The following is a 17042-nucleotide window of genomic DNA, read 5'->3' on the forward strand; positions in this document are numbered from 1 at the left end:
GGTTCTCTGAATTCAAGACCTCAACCTGGTCTACAGAGTGAGTTCCAGGACAGCCAGGGCTACACAGAGAAACCCTGTTGGAAAAAAAAAAATCATAAAGGGCAACTGATACAAAAGACATCAATCAAATGAATGAATAGACAGTAATTAAAATGAGTGCAAGTGGCCAACAAATTATAACACCTTACGTTATTTTTCATTTTCTTAGATTTATAGGCTGCTTTGATATTTTTTAGTATTTCATACACTGTATCACCATATTAATTAAATCTTTATTGTAAAGACCTTGCAAATACAAAAAGCATGCTTTAAGGTTCTCCAGATGAAGTTTATACACCTCAGTGAACTTCCACACAGTTAAAACAGCTGCCAGGCATGGTGGTGCAAGCCTTTAGTGCCAGCACTCGGGAGGTAGAGGCAGTAGGATCTCTGAGACTTTGAGGTCAATCTGGCCTACAAACGGGAGTTCAAAGACAGCCAGGGCTGTTCCACAGAGAAACCCTGTCTCAAAAGAAACGAAATAAAACAAACAAAACCCAGCCACTCCAAAGCTTTTACACTTTTACTAGCAATTATGTTTTTATGCACTCCTTTTTATCTATGTACCAGATTTTCATTATCCATTCCCTGTTGGACCATTTCCTTACTATAGAGAATAGAACAGCAATAGCCGTGAGTGCAAACAGATCTGTATGGCAGGGTATGGAGTTCTCTATGTCAGGGCCCAGGATTGGTTCACATGTATCATAGGTAGTTGCAATTCTTTTTTTTTTTTTTTTTAAGATTTTTTATTTTATTTATATGAGTACACTATAGCTATTTGCAGACACACCAGAAGAGGGCATTAGATCCCATTACAGATGGTCGTGAGCCACCATGTGGTTGCTGGGAATTGAACCCCGATCCTCTGGAAGATCAGTCTTAACCGCTGAGCCATCTCTCCAGCCCCGGTGGTTGTAATTCTTTTGAGGAACCTCTCAACTGGCTTCTATAATTTCTGTATCAATCTGTGCTCCCCCCGCCCCCCAGGCAGTGAGTAAGGGCTCCTCTTTCTCCACATCTCCTACATTTGTCAGATTTCTTTAAGAAAATACTTTAATTATAGGATCTGTGTATCTGTATGTGGGTATGTGTATGTTCATGCAGATGCTCACAGAGGCCAGATTGTGCTGGATCTCCAGGAGCTGGAATGTTCAAGGGTGGGGGCAGGGTCTGCCAAGTCGGGACTGAGGGATGCTGGGAGAACCTGGAGGCTTTGGTATGTGAGATATGCAGCTCAGTCCCTTCTCCCCGGTGCAAAACCAACGAATAGCATTCTTTAGTGTCAGTTAGAGAGACAACTCCTGAAAAAGTGGATGGACTTGATTTCAGCTTATGAGCACCTGGAGGTTACATTCAAAATGGCTACAGTTATGTCAGACCATTATTGAGTTCCCATGCTACTGGTTTCATGTTCAGAGAGTCTTGCCTGTCCTACTGTCTCTCTGTTTCTTCTAAAGTTTGAGTGTTTCACACTTTGAGGTCTTTGATCCGTTTTGAACTGATTTTTGTTCAGAGTTAAAGATATGAATCTAATTTCACTTTTCTGCCGGTAGATATTAGTTGGCCCGCACCATTTATTGAATGGGCAAAAGGAGTTTGAGGTAGGGGCAGTGTGCTAGGCAGTGGAAATGTACAAAGGTGGGAGTCCTGAGTCTCCGAACTTCAGCAGTTAGAGTGGGTCAGGTTACAGAAGACGCAAACCAGGACGGGGCAGAGAGTCTCAGGTGCTGAGAGAGGAGAGTGAGCGCAAGTCTTTTTCAGCAGGAGTGCGCATGAATGGGAGGCGGATCCTGTGGGCGCAGTGGAGCGGGAGCCCACTAACTTCCCCAGCTGGCATGTTCTCATGGCGAGCCTTTAACAAACTTTTCTGTTTTGGAGACAGGGTTTCTCTGTGTAGCTCTGGCTGTCCTGGAACTATGCATATTCGGCTTACCTCGAACTAAGAGATCCGCCTGCCTCTGCCTCCTCACAAGTGCTGGTATTAAAGATCCGCACGCACACACCGGGCCGCCATTAACAAGCTTTTGATACAGACACTTCTCAAACAACTATTTTACAGTTGGAATAATCCACCCCACGCATGTTGTAAAGTAAATCCCTGCGTTCTCAATCGCTACTCGCTGTTCCGAAGGTGCCGGGCTAGCCGGATTTGTAAATGTTTGCCACTCCCTCACCTGCCCAAAGCCCAACAAGAGGAGTCTCTGAGATGATCTCAGTATATAGCCACCTGCTGTGAGGGAGGTCAACACTAAGACATAACTAGGCACAGTCCAGCCGCTGAGTCACTCAGAATGAATAAACTGGGGAACCTCCCCCACTATGCTAATAGCTTTTTTTGTGTGAGAAAGGAACGTGACTTTTGATAAACAAAGGGCAGGCAGCTGGAGCAGGGGCTGAAGAGCCAGCAGAGAGCAAGACCCAGAGGGTCAGAATGGAGCAGGGAGTTAGAGCAGGGAAAGCTGCACGGAGTTTTAAGTCGTGTTAAATTAGAAGCTACCTGAGAGACTACCTCAGCAAGAAGGCCAACAACAGCCTTAAACTGTATAGATATCTCTGTACCCTTATTACTAAACCACAGGGGTTGGAGATTTAGCTCAGTGGTAGAGCGCTTGCCTAGCAAGCACAAGGCTCTGGGTTCGGTCCTCAGCTCCAGAAAAAAATAAATAAATAAAAAGACAAAATAAACCACAAACAGAACCCTGAAAGCCCCAAGATATTCTACAAAATAGAAAGAGAAGGGATACTGCCAACCTGGGTCTGTGAAGCGAGTATTATTCTGTTACCAAAATCAGAAAAAGACACAACAAAAACTGTTGACCAATTTCCCTCATGAACACGGAGGATCTGGGAGGAGATGGGGAAGGGGAAAAGCATGATCAAGAATATATATGAAAAAAATTCTCATCTAAAAAATTCTCAACAAAATACTTGCAAATCACCTTCAAGAATTCATGAAGACCTTATAACCAGGGGGTTTGTAGGTTTGGTTCGTCTCACTCAAATCAACAAGTGTAATGAGCCGTGTAAATGAACTTTGGGATAGAGAGCTGTCATCATTTCTCTCGCTGCAGAAAAGGCAACTGATAAGGTTCGCCACGTCTCTGCTGCCTAGTATTATGTCAACCTGACACAGGCTAGAGTCATGTGAGAAGAGGAAACTTCGGTTGAGAAAATGCCTCCATCAGATTGGCCTGTGGATGATTGGTGTGTGTGTGTGTGTGTGTGTGTGTGTGTGTGTGTGTGTGTGTGTGTGTTTGTGGGCGGGGGCAGGGCTGGCTCACTATGTGGTCTGTGTGACACTTTAGGCTGATGGTCCTGGGAACCATAAGAAAGGAAGTTGCACAAGTCATAGGGAACCAGCCAGCAAGCAGCGTTCCTCCATAGCTTCTGCATCAGTTCCTAAACTCAGGGTCTTGCCCTGATGTCCCTGGATAATGGACTACAGTTTGTAAAATGAAATAAGCCCTTTACTTCCCAAGTTGATTTTGGTCATGGTTTTTAATCATAGCAGTAGAGATCCTAACTAACAAAATCCTTTCACGATAAAAGATCCGGAAAAATTAGGAATAGCTAGACAGTACCTCAGAACAGTAAACACTATACACAACAAACTTATGGTAAACATTATGCTAAATGAGGGGAAACGAGAGTATTTCCTCCTAAATCCAGAACATGACAAGGATAGCCATTCTCTCCTCTCATTAATGTAGTACTCAAAGTCTTTGCTACAGTAGTAAGACAGGAAAACATATAAAATACATAAATAAAGGAAAGAAAGAAGTCCCATTATCTCCATTTACAGATATAGCAAGATTTTATACTTGAAAGAGTCTACAGACTTCACTAGAAAGTTCTTCGATTTAGTAAACATTTTCAATAAAGTTTTAGGATACAAAACAACAAATGACAACAACTAATCAGTCGTCATATAGATCAATAAACTTTTTGAGAAAAAATAGAAACAAAATATTATTCATAATAGCTTAAAAGAATAAAGGAAGAACCCAACCAAGGAAGTGAAACCTTGGGGGTTGGGGATTTAGCTCAGCGGTAGAGCGCTTGCCTAGGAAGTGCAAAGCCCTGGGTTCGGTCCCCAGCTCCGGAAAAAAAAAAAAAAAAAAGAAGAAACCTCTACAATGTGAACTTTAACGCACCAAACGAAGAGAATTGTATTAGCTTTGGTTTTACTGTTGTGAACAGACACTATGACTAAGACAACTTTTGTAAAAGACAACATTGAATTGGGGCTGGCTTACCGGTTGAGAATTTCAGCCATTATCATCCTGGCAGGAAGCATGGCAGTGCTCAGGCAGGCATGGTGCAGGAGGAGCTGAGAGCTCTTCATCTACCGAAGGACGCTAGGAAGAGACTATCCTTAGGCAGCTAGGAGGAGGTTCTCAAAGCCCATCTAGACAGTGACACACTTTCTCCAACATGGCCACAGTGGTGCTACTCCCTGGACCAAGTGAGTTCAAACCACCACATTCTACTCCCTGGTCCCCATTGGCTTGTTCAAACATGAGTCTCTGGGGGCCATGTGAAACACATTTAGTTCAACTCAAATGTCCAAAAGTCTATAACAGTCTCAACAAGATAAAAGTCCAAAGTTCAAAGTCCCTTCTGAGATTCATGCACTCTCTAAACTGTATCCCTTAAGAAATCGAAATAAAAAAGCAGACCACATACCTCCAACATCACACAGGATATACATTACCACTCCAAAATGTCATGGTAAGCAAATATTGGACCAAAACAAGACCAAAAGCCTCCTAATAATTTAGTCACTACCTGGGCCAAGCCATGTTCAAACCAACACAAGAAGATACCAGGTAATGGGAAGATTTTTCCATGGTCTTGGATTGATGAAATCCACCCTGTGAAATGGCTGTATTACCAAGGGGCTAGAAAAAAACCCAAAAGTTTATAGGGTAACAAAAGAGATCTCAGAAGTAATGCTGCTGGAAATATAGAACTTAACTTCTAATTACTAACTTCTAATTACTAGTCTGTACTAAAAATGACGGCAGAGCACTGGCACAGAGGCAGGCATGAAGAACAATGGACAAGAATAGGGGACACAGAGGACCCAGCTATACCTCTCCTGGGCATATACCCAAAAGATGCTCCAACATACAACAAAGACACGTGCTCCACTATGTTCATAGCAGCCTTATTTATAATAGCCAGAAGCTAGGAAGAACCCAGATGCCCTTCAACAGAGGAATGGATACAGAAAATGTGGTATATCTACACAATGGAGTACTACTCAGCTATCAAAAACAATGACCTTATGAAATTCATAGGCAAATGGATGGAACTGGAAAATATCATCCTGAGTGAGGTAACCCAATCACAGAAAAATACACATGGTATGCACTCATTGATAAGTGACTATTAGCCCAAATGCTTGAATTACCCTAGATGCACAGAACACATGAAACTCAAGAAGGATGACCAAAATGTGAATGCTTCACTCCTTCTTTAAAAGGGGAACAAGAATACCCTTGGGAGGGAATAGGGAGGCAAAGTTTAGAACAGAGGCAGAAGGAACACCCATTCAGAGCCTGCCCCACATGTGGCCCATACATATACAGCCACCAAACTAGATAAGATGGATGAAGCAAAGAAGTGCAGGCCGACAGGAACCAGATGTAGATCTCTCCTGAGAGACACAGCCAGAATACAGCAAATACATAGGCGAATGCCAGCAGCAAACCACTGAACTGAGAATAGGACCCCCAGTTGAAGGAATCAGAGAAAGGACTGGAAGAGCTTGAAGGGGCTTGAGACCCCATATGAACAACAATGGCAAGCAACCAGAGCTTCCAGGGACTAAGCCACTACCCAAAGACTATACATGGACTGACCCTGGACTCTGACCTCATAGGTAGCAATGAATAGCCTAGTAAGAGCACCAGTGGAAGGGGAAGCCCTTGGTCCTGCCAAGGCTGGACCCCCAGTGAGCGGGATTCTTGTGGGGAGGGCGGTAATGGGGGGAGGGTTGGGAGGGGAACACCCATATAGAATGGGAGGGGAAGGGGTTAGGGGGATGTTGGCATGGAAACTGGGAAAGGGAATAACATTTGAAATGTAAATAAGAAATACCCAATTTAATAAAGATGAAAAAAAATAGGGGACACAGAAATGAACCACCCAGGTATGAGGATTATTAATTGACAAAGGAGGGTTCAGCCCACTGTACATGGCAGGGGCCTTGGTTGCTGGAAGGAAGCTAGCGGGGCACAGGTTTGTGAGTGAGTCAGCCAGCAAGCAGTTCTACTTCAAGTGTTTGCTGCAAGTTCTTGCTTGGGTTCCTTTCCTGACTTCCCTCAGTGATGTACCATGAAAGTGTAAGCCAAAGCTTCCCCCAAGTTGCTTTTTCTCAGAGTTTTTATCATTGCAATGGAATGAAGCTACAATAACTGTCCACCCTAACTATAGAAAAGACTACTGGAGAAGATACCACTCACTTTGGACACAGGACATAGAGAAACCAGACCAGAAAACTCTCCTGGAAGGCACAGTGCAAGCCAGTGGGGGAGAAAAGACCTCAGTGGTCTTATCCGTCATTGACTCTGCATTCCAGTTACAGTCTTTTTGGCAAGGTGCACCCAGCGGTGCAGTAGTGGTTTGATGACTGAAGAGGTAAACAACTCCTTTCCGACTTGCTATGAGTCATGTGCTGATAGTGTAAATCGGGAGATCAGCTGGTGGCTGTGGAGGTCATGTGCCTTAGAGGGGGGCCTACTAGTGTTTGCTAAATGGCCATGTCGTTAAACTGCCTTTTAAACGCTTTATACCCAATGTTTCTATCCACACATTTTCATTGCTCTTCACTTTAGTCAGAGAAGGGTCTGTGTTGCAGTGGCTGGTGGTTAATGGTGAGAACCATAACTGTTCGAAATTCTGAGCATGAGTAATTGTGAGCGCTCAGCTGTAGGCGGATCTGTACTAGACTCCACAGAAGAGGGACTGGAGGGAATGCAGGAGCTGGCAGATTGGGAGAAGAGCTGTGACATGTTGACTCTGGACAGAACATGGTAGTCACACCCATCAACTCACAGCAGCTGTGATTACGTTTGCTAGATTGAGCCAGTCAAAATTCCAGCATGGCTTGGGGTGGGCTCCCTAAGGCTCCACACTTAGCAGAAGAATTGATAGCTACAGAGGAAAAGAGAGCTGCTCTCTTTTGGAAACATGGCTTGTGACAAGTGGGCTATAACCAGTGGATGGCTCCGTGCTGAATTTGAATTATAAACCAAGGGGGGGGGGCATGAAATTGGGTTAAATATGAGTCAGTAAGGGGAACTGGAAGGAGGTAGTGGTAGATATGTAAGAGCTAAATACGTTGTATATGTGACTGGAGAAGTTGTATATGTGACTGGAGAGATGGCTCTGCAGTTAAGAGTGCCTGTTCTTGCAAAGGGCCTGACTTTTATTTAGTTGCCAGAACCACATGGTGGCCCACAACCATCAGTAATTTTAGTTCCAGGGGATCTGATACCCTCTTTTGGCTGCCTCAGAACATCAGTCACACATGTGGTGAACATACATACCTGCAGGCAAAACACTTATATACATAAAATTAAAAGAACAAACCAGGGGTTGGGGATTTAGCTCAGCGGTAGAGCACTTGCCTAGCAAGCACAAGGCCCTGGGTTCGGTCCCCAGCTCTGGAAAAAAAAAAAAAAACAAACCAGAAAACCAACCCCCCACCCCCCAAAAAAATCAACAACAAAAAACCCAAACCAAACAAAAACAAAAACCCAACCAATGAAAAACAACAAGAATATAATGTAGGGGAATCTGAAAAGTACCATCCATGGCTGGGTTATCTGAAGAATCAAAGAAATACAAGAGAAGGGAACAGAAACAACAGAGTGGCAGGGAAGGACATATTGAGACGCCAGACAAGAACCAACGACTCAGACTTGTTGAGTTTCAAATCCTGTATGCCCACCAAGCTCACTCCTCTATCCTGTCTTTAACTTGAGTCTTTTTGGCAGGCTAGGTTGGCCTTGCTCTGCTCTTACCCTACATTGTCTGTTCCTGTCCCTTGCTCCTTATCCTTCCCTTTTTCTATTTTTTCAAAAAAAGATTTACTGGTGTTTCCCCTGCATGTATGAGGGTGTCAGATCCCCTGGAACTGGAGTTACACACAGTTGTGAGCTGCTGTGTGGATGCTGGGAATTGAACCTGGGTCCTCTTGGAAGAGCGCAGTCAATGTTCTTAATGGCTGGGCCAAATCTCCAGGTCCTGCTTTTTCTTCCTCTAAAAAAAACATAATCTGGTCTGTTTTACAAATGAGGTATAAAAATGTAGTAAAATAAAGACTACTGTATATCCATAACTATAAAAAGGTATAAAGGAAATATGACATTGAAAATTAATAAAGATTAAAAACAGTAACAGAAGGACAAAGTAAAGTAGGTGTTAGGGTAAAGAAGAAGAATCCAGAGTCAATAAAAGAAAAAAAATGTGAGGAAGAGGAAAAGAACAAGAGATAAAACCTGGTTACAAAACAAAAAAATACTTGATGAGCAATAAAAAATGAATACATTAGGAAATATTAAAAGTTTAATGGAGATGTGAAGGGGAAAGGGAGCATTGTGAGATACGCCTCTACCACACTTTCACTCATGGGCTGTGTGGTTGGGCTGCTGTGTTGACAGGATGCTGTGGTAGATCTGTCTTGTTGACAATGTGTTCAGGAACTGTGGTCTTTTCACGGGGGCTAGGGGAGTCTTTTTTTACCTTCCCATGTTACATACATTAGAATGCTCCTAACTCTGTGGTGGTGGTGATGGTGGCATGTGCCTTAAACCCCAGTACTCGGGAGGCAGAGGTAGGTGGATTTTTGTGAGATTAAGACCAGCCTGGTTTACAGAGTTCAAGGAAAGCCAGGGCTGTTAAGCAGAGAGAGTCTATCTTTGAACCCAGCACCCTCTCAAAATGCCTTTAACTACAAAACGCTGCAAGCGACCCTTCTCTATGTATGGCCTTGTTTGAGGAAGTGTGTGACTGTGTAGGCTGGCTCTGAGGGCTCCTAGTGCTTAAGCTCCACTTGATGTGGAAGAGGCAGTCTTCTCCTGCTACTTGTGGATCAAGATGTAAAACTCCCAGTTCCTCCTGCACCATATCTGCCTGGATGCTGCCATGCCTTCTGCCAGGAGGATAATGGACCGAACCTCTGAAGCTGTAAGCCAGCCCCAGTGAAATGTTGTTCTTGATAAGTCTTTTCTCAGAAATAAAACCCAAACTAAGAAACTAAGGAAACACCTTTTCTGTTCATGTAACTGAATACTGTTCAAGACTCAGCTTAGGTTAGCTTCATTCTTAGAAATATTCTCATGTCCACCATGAGGAAGTTTTAGTTCTTCCCCTATGGCCTGTAACACCAAGCAGTAAGAGTCTACACTCATGCCATCTCACTGTAATGGCTGGTTTTGCACACCTACCCCACTTCACAGATGGCAGGTACATTTCAACTCAGAAATGTTTTACTGGTTGTGGCAAATGCCCATCGTATTGCTGAGTAGAAAAAGAAAGTATTAAATGGATACTTCTTCCCAAGCAGAATATAGATTACATGGAATGTTATTTTCATTTTTTAATCACACAAACTGTTAAACCCCATGTTAGAATCTACTCTGGAGTGTATTAAATTTTTACTTTTCTAATCTGTGTAGGCATGTATATGCCAAGGCATGGGTGTGGATGTCAGTCAACTTGACAGGGAACTTGAAAGGTGAGGTTCTCTCCTGCCAAATGTGAACCCCAGGGATCAAACTGTCAGGCAGTTCTCTGTGACATCTGAAGGCAGCATTGAGATGAAAAGTCCCATGGGATTTCAGGGGAGTCCTTTTATAAAGTAACAGATGTAAAATAAAAAGTTAGAATGGTAATACAAGGGGGGAGGGTCCTTGAAGGCATGATACGGGGAAGAATGAAAACATGGAGGGTGGCGAGGTCTCCACAGATAGCAAAAAGGTCACCAGGTAGTTAAGGTGCCTTTACCTATGGGTCCATCTCACTGGATTGTAGGTATGTGCCACCAGACTTGACATTTTACATGGAAGCAAGGATCTAAACACTGGTCTTCATTCTTGCAGTAAGCACTTTTCCACTGAACCATTTCTCCAGCCCTTACATTCACTAAGTGTAGTCAAGGTGATCTTAAGTAATGACTTGAAATCTATATATGTAGAGTAGACAACTCTAATTTATGTAAGCATGAAGAAATATCACATCATTGAATTTTACCTTTTTAAACCTCTTATATTCAACGTTTATCTTTCATTGTTTTTGTTGGGGACAGAACCCAAGGCCTTGCACACACTATGAAAGCACACTACTACTGAAGTTCAGCCCTAGGTCTGAATTTCAAACTTTGCTGTTATATCCATATACAAAATCATGTTTAGACCTTAATAAGCAGTATTCAATGATTATACAATTTCATAATTGTCTATAGAGTTGATATGAAGATTGGTTAATGTACATACACAAAACAAAACTTTTACCCCAAATCAAGAGATTAAAGAAACAAGTTCAGTTGACTACTAAAGAGTTAAGACAGGTTATTTTTATTTTTAAAAACAAAATACTTAATTCTATAAAGTTACCTAACAAAGGAATAAGGACAAAGTCTCAAGACAGTTTTCTGTGACATCTGAAGGCAGCTTTGAGATGAAAAGTCCCACGGGACTTCAGGGGAGTCCTTTTATAAAGTAACAGATGTAAAATAAAAAGTTAGAATGGTAATACAAGGGGGGAGGGTCCTTGAAGGCATGATACGGGGAAGGGAAGAATGAAAACCTGGAGGGTGGGCAAGGTCTCCACAGATAGCAAATAGGTCATCAGGTAGTCAACAACCTCCACCGTCAGCTTTCTCGATGGAAGACAAGCATTTGACTTCATCTCCTCTATTGAGCAGACATACCTGTGTGATTAACATCCTTGGTTCTCGGTGCTTCTCTGTACAAGGACCTCTGTGCACACAATGGTAATAAAGAGCAGAATTTATACACCAGAATTTGAATAGTTGTAACCTTGGAAACATTTTGTACCCATGTTAGCCAACACCAGCCAGTTTTTATTAGTAAGGAGTTACTAACTAGCATTCTCCCTCTAGTCATTTTTTTTTTTATTTTTTTTTTTCGGAGCTGGGGACCGAACTCAGGGCTTTGCGCTTGCTAGGCAAGCGCTCTACCACTGAGCTAAATCCCCAACCCCAACTAGTCATTGTTCTTAAAATCCTATAAGGAACGTATCTTTAAATGCTGGTCTTAGACCAGTGGATCATGGTCTCTGTAGTCTAGGTTGGCCTTTATCTTGGCAATCTCCTGCCTTGGTTTCTCCAAGTGCTGGTATTAGTAGTCATGTTGGATTACTGTTCCTAACCTCAGTTCTATATTTCAAAGCCACAACATACTAGGAATTTACATTATTCAGAAGTGCTATCATTGTCTGAATTGAAAACTCTTGATTATAAAAATATTTCAAACATCTTAAATAGCTGAATCGTGGCCAAATTACTTCACTGGAAAGAATATAAACTTTACTTTTGTTTTCAAGTCCTAACTCATATCATATTAAATAATGTCATGGAAAAGACATGATCTCATTTAAATGATCTCATTTTACAATATTGGATGCGTGCAAATTTGAAAAAGAATGTCCCAGTAAAATTTAGAAAAGTAAAATTTAGACCCGTGAAGGGTCTAATGATCCCCAGACATTGGTATCAAAGACACTGGCTAAAACACTAAAGTATTATATTGCACGAGCCAAAATATCTCTATGTAATATTACTACATTTAGCTATCTCCTATTTATCTGTCACTTTACCATCATTATTTTAGAGGAATCTTCTCATTGGAAAATGGAGCCTTACATTTGACTAAATTTATACAGGGTTAATTATCTCCTCAAAGAGGTCTTCCCTGAGCATCTCAGCTGAATAATTCAGTAATGTTCTATTCCATTACTTGGGCCTATGTTGTTTTTTTTTTTCCCCCAACATTATCACTTCTCCCCTATGTGAAAAACTCCCTCTCTTGAGTGAAATGTGAGGTCTCCACAGATAGCAAAAAGGTTACCAGATAGTTAAGGTTCTTTAACTATGAAACTCCAGGAAACAATGAAGCACTTTAAAAGCTGAGCAGTATTGGGAGAGAAGCATGAGAGCGCAGGCGAAGGCAGTGGGAGAAGTTGCATTTTGGCATTGAGTTAGTAGCCTAAAGGTTCCTTTTTGCTTTTGCCTCCATGTAGTAAGTTATGTGTAAACCAGGGGCCATTCATATTTTTCAAGAAATACTAAGGGATAAAACTTTTTTTTTAAAAAAAGATTTATTTATAATATATGAGTACACTGTGGCTGTCTGCAGACACACCAGAAGAGGGCACCAGATGTCATTAGAGATGGTTGTGAGCCACCATGTGGTTGTTGGGATTTGAACTCAGGACTCTGGAAGAGCAGGTGGTGCTCTTAACTGCTGAACCATCTCTCCAGCCCAGGGGATAAAACTTAAATCAGAAGAAATCAGTTTATTCAGATAGTTCTTCATGTCCCAAAATGGTATTTATAAAAAAAACCCCATTTTTCGTTTTTGCTTATAATTTTTAAAGCAATTTTAGTTTGTTCTAATTCCCACTTTTAGAATAAAGTGACGTCATGTTTAATTAAAACCACCACCTCCAGATTTTCAAATGTCACTCAATATTCAGGTAGGTTTTTTCTTCCCCAGGCAGGGTTTTATTATCTCACGCTGGCCTTAAATTTGCTACGAAGATGAGGATGGCCTTAAACATCCTCCTGGGCCTCCTTCCTGAGTGCTGCAGCCACAGCCATGCGTCACCAGCTGCTGAGGATGACACCAAGAGCTCAGTGCATGCCCAGAAAAAACACACTACCAGCTGAGTTATAGCCTCAGCCATGTTTCAATTTACTTTTTGAGAAATTAAAACCAACAAAACTTTCACAAAGACAATATTAACAGAATCTGCCAACTGTTTAAAGTAGTAGTTAACTGAAGTACTTGCTTTTGACTTACCTAAAAGTTTCTGAGACAGGATTTAAAGTATCACAGGCTGCAGATTAGCAGTTTGGAAGGTCTGTAAATTTGTGATCCAAATGCCTCCAACTCTCAAGGGCTGGGAATAAGTGTCACCATACACAGATAATAGAGATGTTTCTAATAACCAATGTCATGATCATTTTATCAAAGTCAGATATGCATGGACTGGGCAAAGTCATTTCTTGGTTAAAAGCTAATATATGGCTTTCATATATGGTCAGGAGTTCTGGTTCTGATACTATTTTAAAATAGAACAGCTATGAAGATGTTACTTTATCAAAGGTAGAAAAATACATAATCTTTGGAGGCTTGTGGAATACGAAGTTTTTAACAGAGAAGTCTGAAGAAACACAGGAACTGCTACTTGTATTATTGGCTTAGTACTTTGTACAGCAGGGCAAACTACAAGCTGACATGGGTTCATTCAGTGTCGGAGGCTTTCCTTACTGGGGCAACATAGAGATGGGTGCTGAACCACAGTAAAGGTAATGCCTGTGGAGAGACACTGCTCAAGACTTACTAGGCTCTATATCCTGTTTGGTCATAATGGTTACTACTAAGCAAAAAAGTCAAAATGTTGAAGAGGAAAACACCTAAAACATTAAAATTACTGTAGAATTACTCTTATCACTTCAATATGGGCTAAATTAAGAGTAAAGAGACGGACATCTTAGTGGGGCTGCAGTGGTCCACCCTGTGCTTCGCCATGCCGCCCAAAGACGACTAGAAGGAGAAGGATGCTGGAAAGTCGGCCAAAAAAGACAAAAGACCCAGTAAATAAATCTGGTGGCAAGGCCAAAAAGAAGAAGTGGTCCAAAGGCAAAGTTCGGGACAAGCTGAACAATCTCGTCCTGTTTGACAAAGCTACTTACGACAAACTTTGTAAGGAAGTTCCCACCTATAAGCTTATTACTCCGGCTGTGGTCTCCGAGAGACTGAAGACTTGAGGGTCCTTGGCCAGGGCAGCCCTTCAGGAGCTACTTAGTAAAGGACTTATCAAGCTGGTTTCAAAGCACAGAGCCCAAGTAATTTACACCAGAAACACAAAGGGTGGAGATGCCCCAGCTGCTGGTGAAGATGCATAAACAGATTCAATCAGCTGCACATTTGGGAAAATAAAACTTTATTGAATAAAAAAAAAAAAAGAGCGAAGAGACTAAGTGTTAAAAAATTAGAACCATTTTTCAAATACTCAAGAAATAGTCTTGAGGAGAGGGTATCTTGTGGAAAATGTCTCTGAGTTCTAACTTCATCTTAAGGAAACAGTGGAAATATACAAATTATTTTTTGTTTATAAACTTTTTAAGCAAAAATGATATACATAATAAAAGGGCTCACTATAATGTAGGATTGATTACAAACTATATAGAGCATCAAGAATTATCAAATTACTGGTCTAATGATCGACTAAAAAATTTTTACTCGGGGCTGGAGACATGGCTCAGCGGTTAAGAGCACTGAATGCTCTTCCAGAGGTCCTGAGTTCAAATCCCAGCAACCACATGGTGGCTCACAACCATCTGTAATGAGATCTGACGCCCTCTTCTGGTGTGTCTGAAGACAGCCATACTGTACTATGATAAATATATAAATAATAAAAAATTAAAAAAAATTTTTTTACTCTTTTTAAACCCAATACAATGGTAAATCATAGTGCACTGAAAACAAAACCTAGTTTTAAAGGTTTCTGTCATTGCTGTTCAATGCTGACAATACTGAACATTGAAACAAGGCTCCTTTATAACTTCATGGGAGTAATTTTGCTTCTTTCTGATATTAAAAATGAATATCCTATTATCTTGCGTGATACATTATTATTATATCACATACTACACTTAACATATACTTAAAATTATTAAATAATAAAGTAAGAAAATATGCAGGCGTAAAAAAAATACGCAGGCAAAAAATACTTGAGAAAACGTAAGTTGCATTTATTTCAGTGTGAAGAGATTTATTTTTAATGCCTTCGTGGGAATGGATCCTGTTGCCATGGAGCTGGAAGAAAACAAAACAGAGATTTGAGGTTATTAATACTAAGTAGTGTAGAAGAAAGGGTCTTAGATTAAGCTGAAGCCAAAGCTCACCTATCAGGAAAGGACCCCAGGAGGCTGCTTACGACTCTCTGGGTGGTCTTTTCCTCATCTGAGTCTTGGGTGTTCCTATGCCTGGCACACAAGTTCCAAGTGTTTTCCTGTCGTTTCATTTTTTGGTGTGACAATGGAGGTGCTGAGGAGGTGTGTGAATCTTCTCAGTATGCACTCACCGAGGTAGGAGGCCTCTGGGCACTCTTACTCTGAAAGCTAAAGGAGCAGTGTGCACACTGCCACTGTCTCCTACTTTTAAACCATAATTCCTGATTACTTTAATATTTAATTCTTTCTTTTCTTTTTCATTGGACCAAGAAAAGCAATAAAGAAGATTTCCGAATCACAGCCGGGCTTTTCTTACTAGCGCGAATGGTTTGACATTTGTTTAACACTGTGAATCTGCCATGTCCACTATGCTTGGTGTTGACCGGTTTGACATTTGTTTAACACTGTGAATCTGCCATGTCCACTATGCTTGGTGTTGACCCGATGGCACCACCGATGGATGACATCAGCCAGGAGAGAAAAGCACAGCAGCATTTTCACCCTCCTCTCCCTTCTGCGCTGCTTCTCAGGCAAACCACTGTGCTCTGTCCAAACCCATTTGCCGGGGCAGGAAGGGGAGGAGAAGGTACCTGGCTGGATTATGCTACCATCTCATGTAGCATTATGGGGGGAGATGTTAACACAGCATCACTACTGTACCAGGAGCACTCACTGTCCAGCAGAACAACTGCTTCAGTGAGCCCTGAATGTGGAGGCAGCAGTACTAGGAGCACCAACAACAGCAATGGTGTTCAGGTGTCTGAGGTAGCCAAGGCCTTCCTTCCTGTTCTCCTCATCCCACCCTGCTCAGGCCCTTTCCAGCCACAGCTCCCTGAAGAGTCGCATCTGCCTTGGCAACACATTTGGGGCTCTCCACAACATAGGCCTTGGCCCAGAGAAACAACTGATGTGTTCTGCCAAAACAAATGCTAGGAGGTTCTCCTGACCTATACCTGACAACGATGTCACTGTGGGGTTACTATAAATGCTGTACTCCTTCCTGAGCTCCGGTGCCAAGAGGTCTTTCAGGGAAAACCTGCTATTGGTTGCCAGCTATAAGGATTCTAATATGGTCTTGCTGTGTGGTGGTCTGTAACACACTTGAGCTCTAACATTACCATAATTTAGAACAAATCCGAAGGAATTAACCATAATGTAGGGGTGCTGATATGATCGTATTTCCCCCACACCCCCCTTCAGGAGTGTCTCATGTGGCCTCACTACATAGGCAAATCTGATCCAGAAATCCTGATTCTTCTGCCTGCATCTCCCAAGTGCTCAGACTACAGGCAAGAATCATCATTCCTGGATAAGATTTCTAAATTATTAAGAGAATTAAATTGGGTTGATAAGTAGGCTCAGGGCAAGAACACTTGCCAAGAATGTTTAAAGTGCTGGGTTCCCTACCAGCAGGGGGTAAAAAAAGAATAGAATTCTTCAACATATTTCCATTCCAAGATAAATAATACCTCAAATAGGCTTATATACTTATTCCTTTTTAGGATTAGTAAGGGGTTGAACACAAATGCTTAAAAGAAATTTGCTTGTCTTTCTGTAAGCTAACAATGACTTTTTAGTTTGGAGGATATTCTGTCTGTGCTAAGAGAATTTTTGGGTGCCTTTGTGTAACTAGTGTCAGCAGAGTAATTAGTTTAAAATCGTGCTGTGGTTCCTGTAACCTGCACCTGTACTGTGGAGCGGCAGCATTCTCTCTGCTTCCTGCCTGTGCTCAGTGTGAGCGGCCTGCCTCCTGCTCCACTCCTGCTGTCACAGCTTCCTTTTACAG

The 17042-nt window shown here is 41.8% G+C and overlaps 2 protein-coding genes and 1 pseudogene across 1 annotated transcript in view; 2 read left to right on the plus strand and 1 right to left on the minus strand.

The window, feature by feature from the left end:
* Erich1 (glutamate-rich 1) overlaps nt 1–17042 on the plus strand; it is a gene marked incomplete at its 5' end in the record, with an annotated part of 52793804 nt that overhangs the window by 35830581 nt on the left and 16946181 nt on the right.
* Rps25-ps6 (ribosomal protein S25, pseudogene 6) lies at nt 13828–14236 on the plus strand (annotated as a pseudogene).
* Tex15 (testis expressed 15, meiosis and synapsis associated) overlaps nt 15035–17042 on the minus strand; it is a 59949-nt gene continuing 57941 nt past the window's right edge. The window contains 1 exon segment of the mRNA NM_001106087.2: nt 15035–15119. Coding sequence (NP_001099557.2) covers nt 15082–15119 — 38 coding nt within the window. The 3' untranslated portion in view covers nt 15035–15081.

Source organism: Rattus norvegicus, chromosome 16 (assembly GCF_021556685.1).
Source record: "Rattus norvegicus strain SHRSP/BbbUtx chromosome 16, alternate assembly SHRSP_T2T, whole genome shotgun sequence".
In the NCBI taxonomy this organism is placed as follows: domain Eukaryota; kingdom Metazoa; phylum Chordata; class Mammalia; order Rodentia; family Muridae; genus Rattus; species Rattus norvegicus.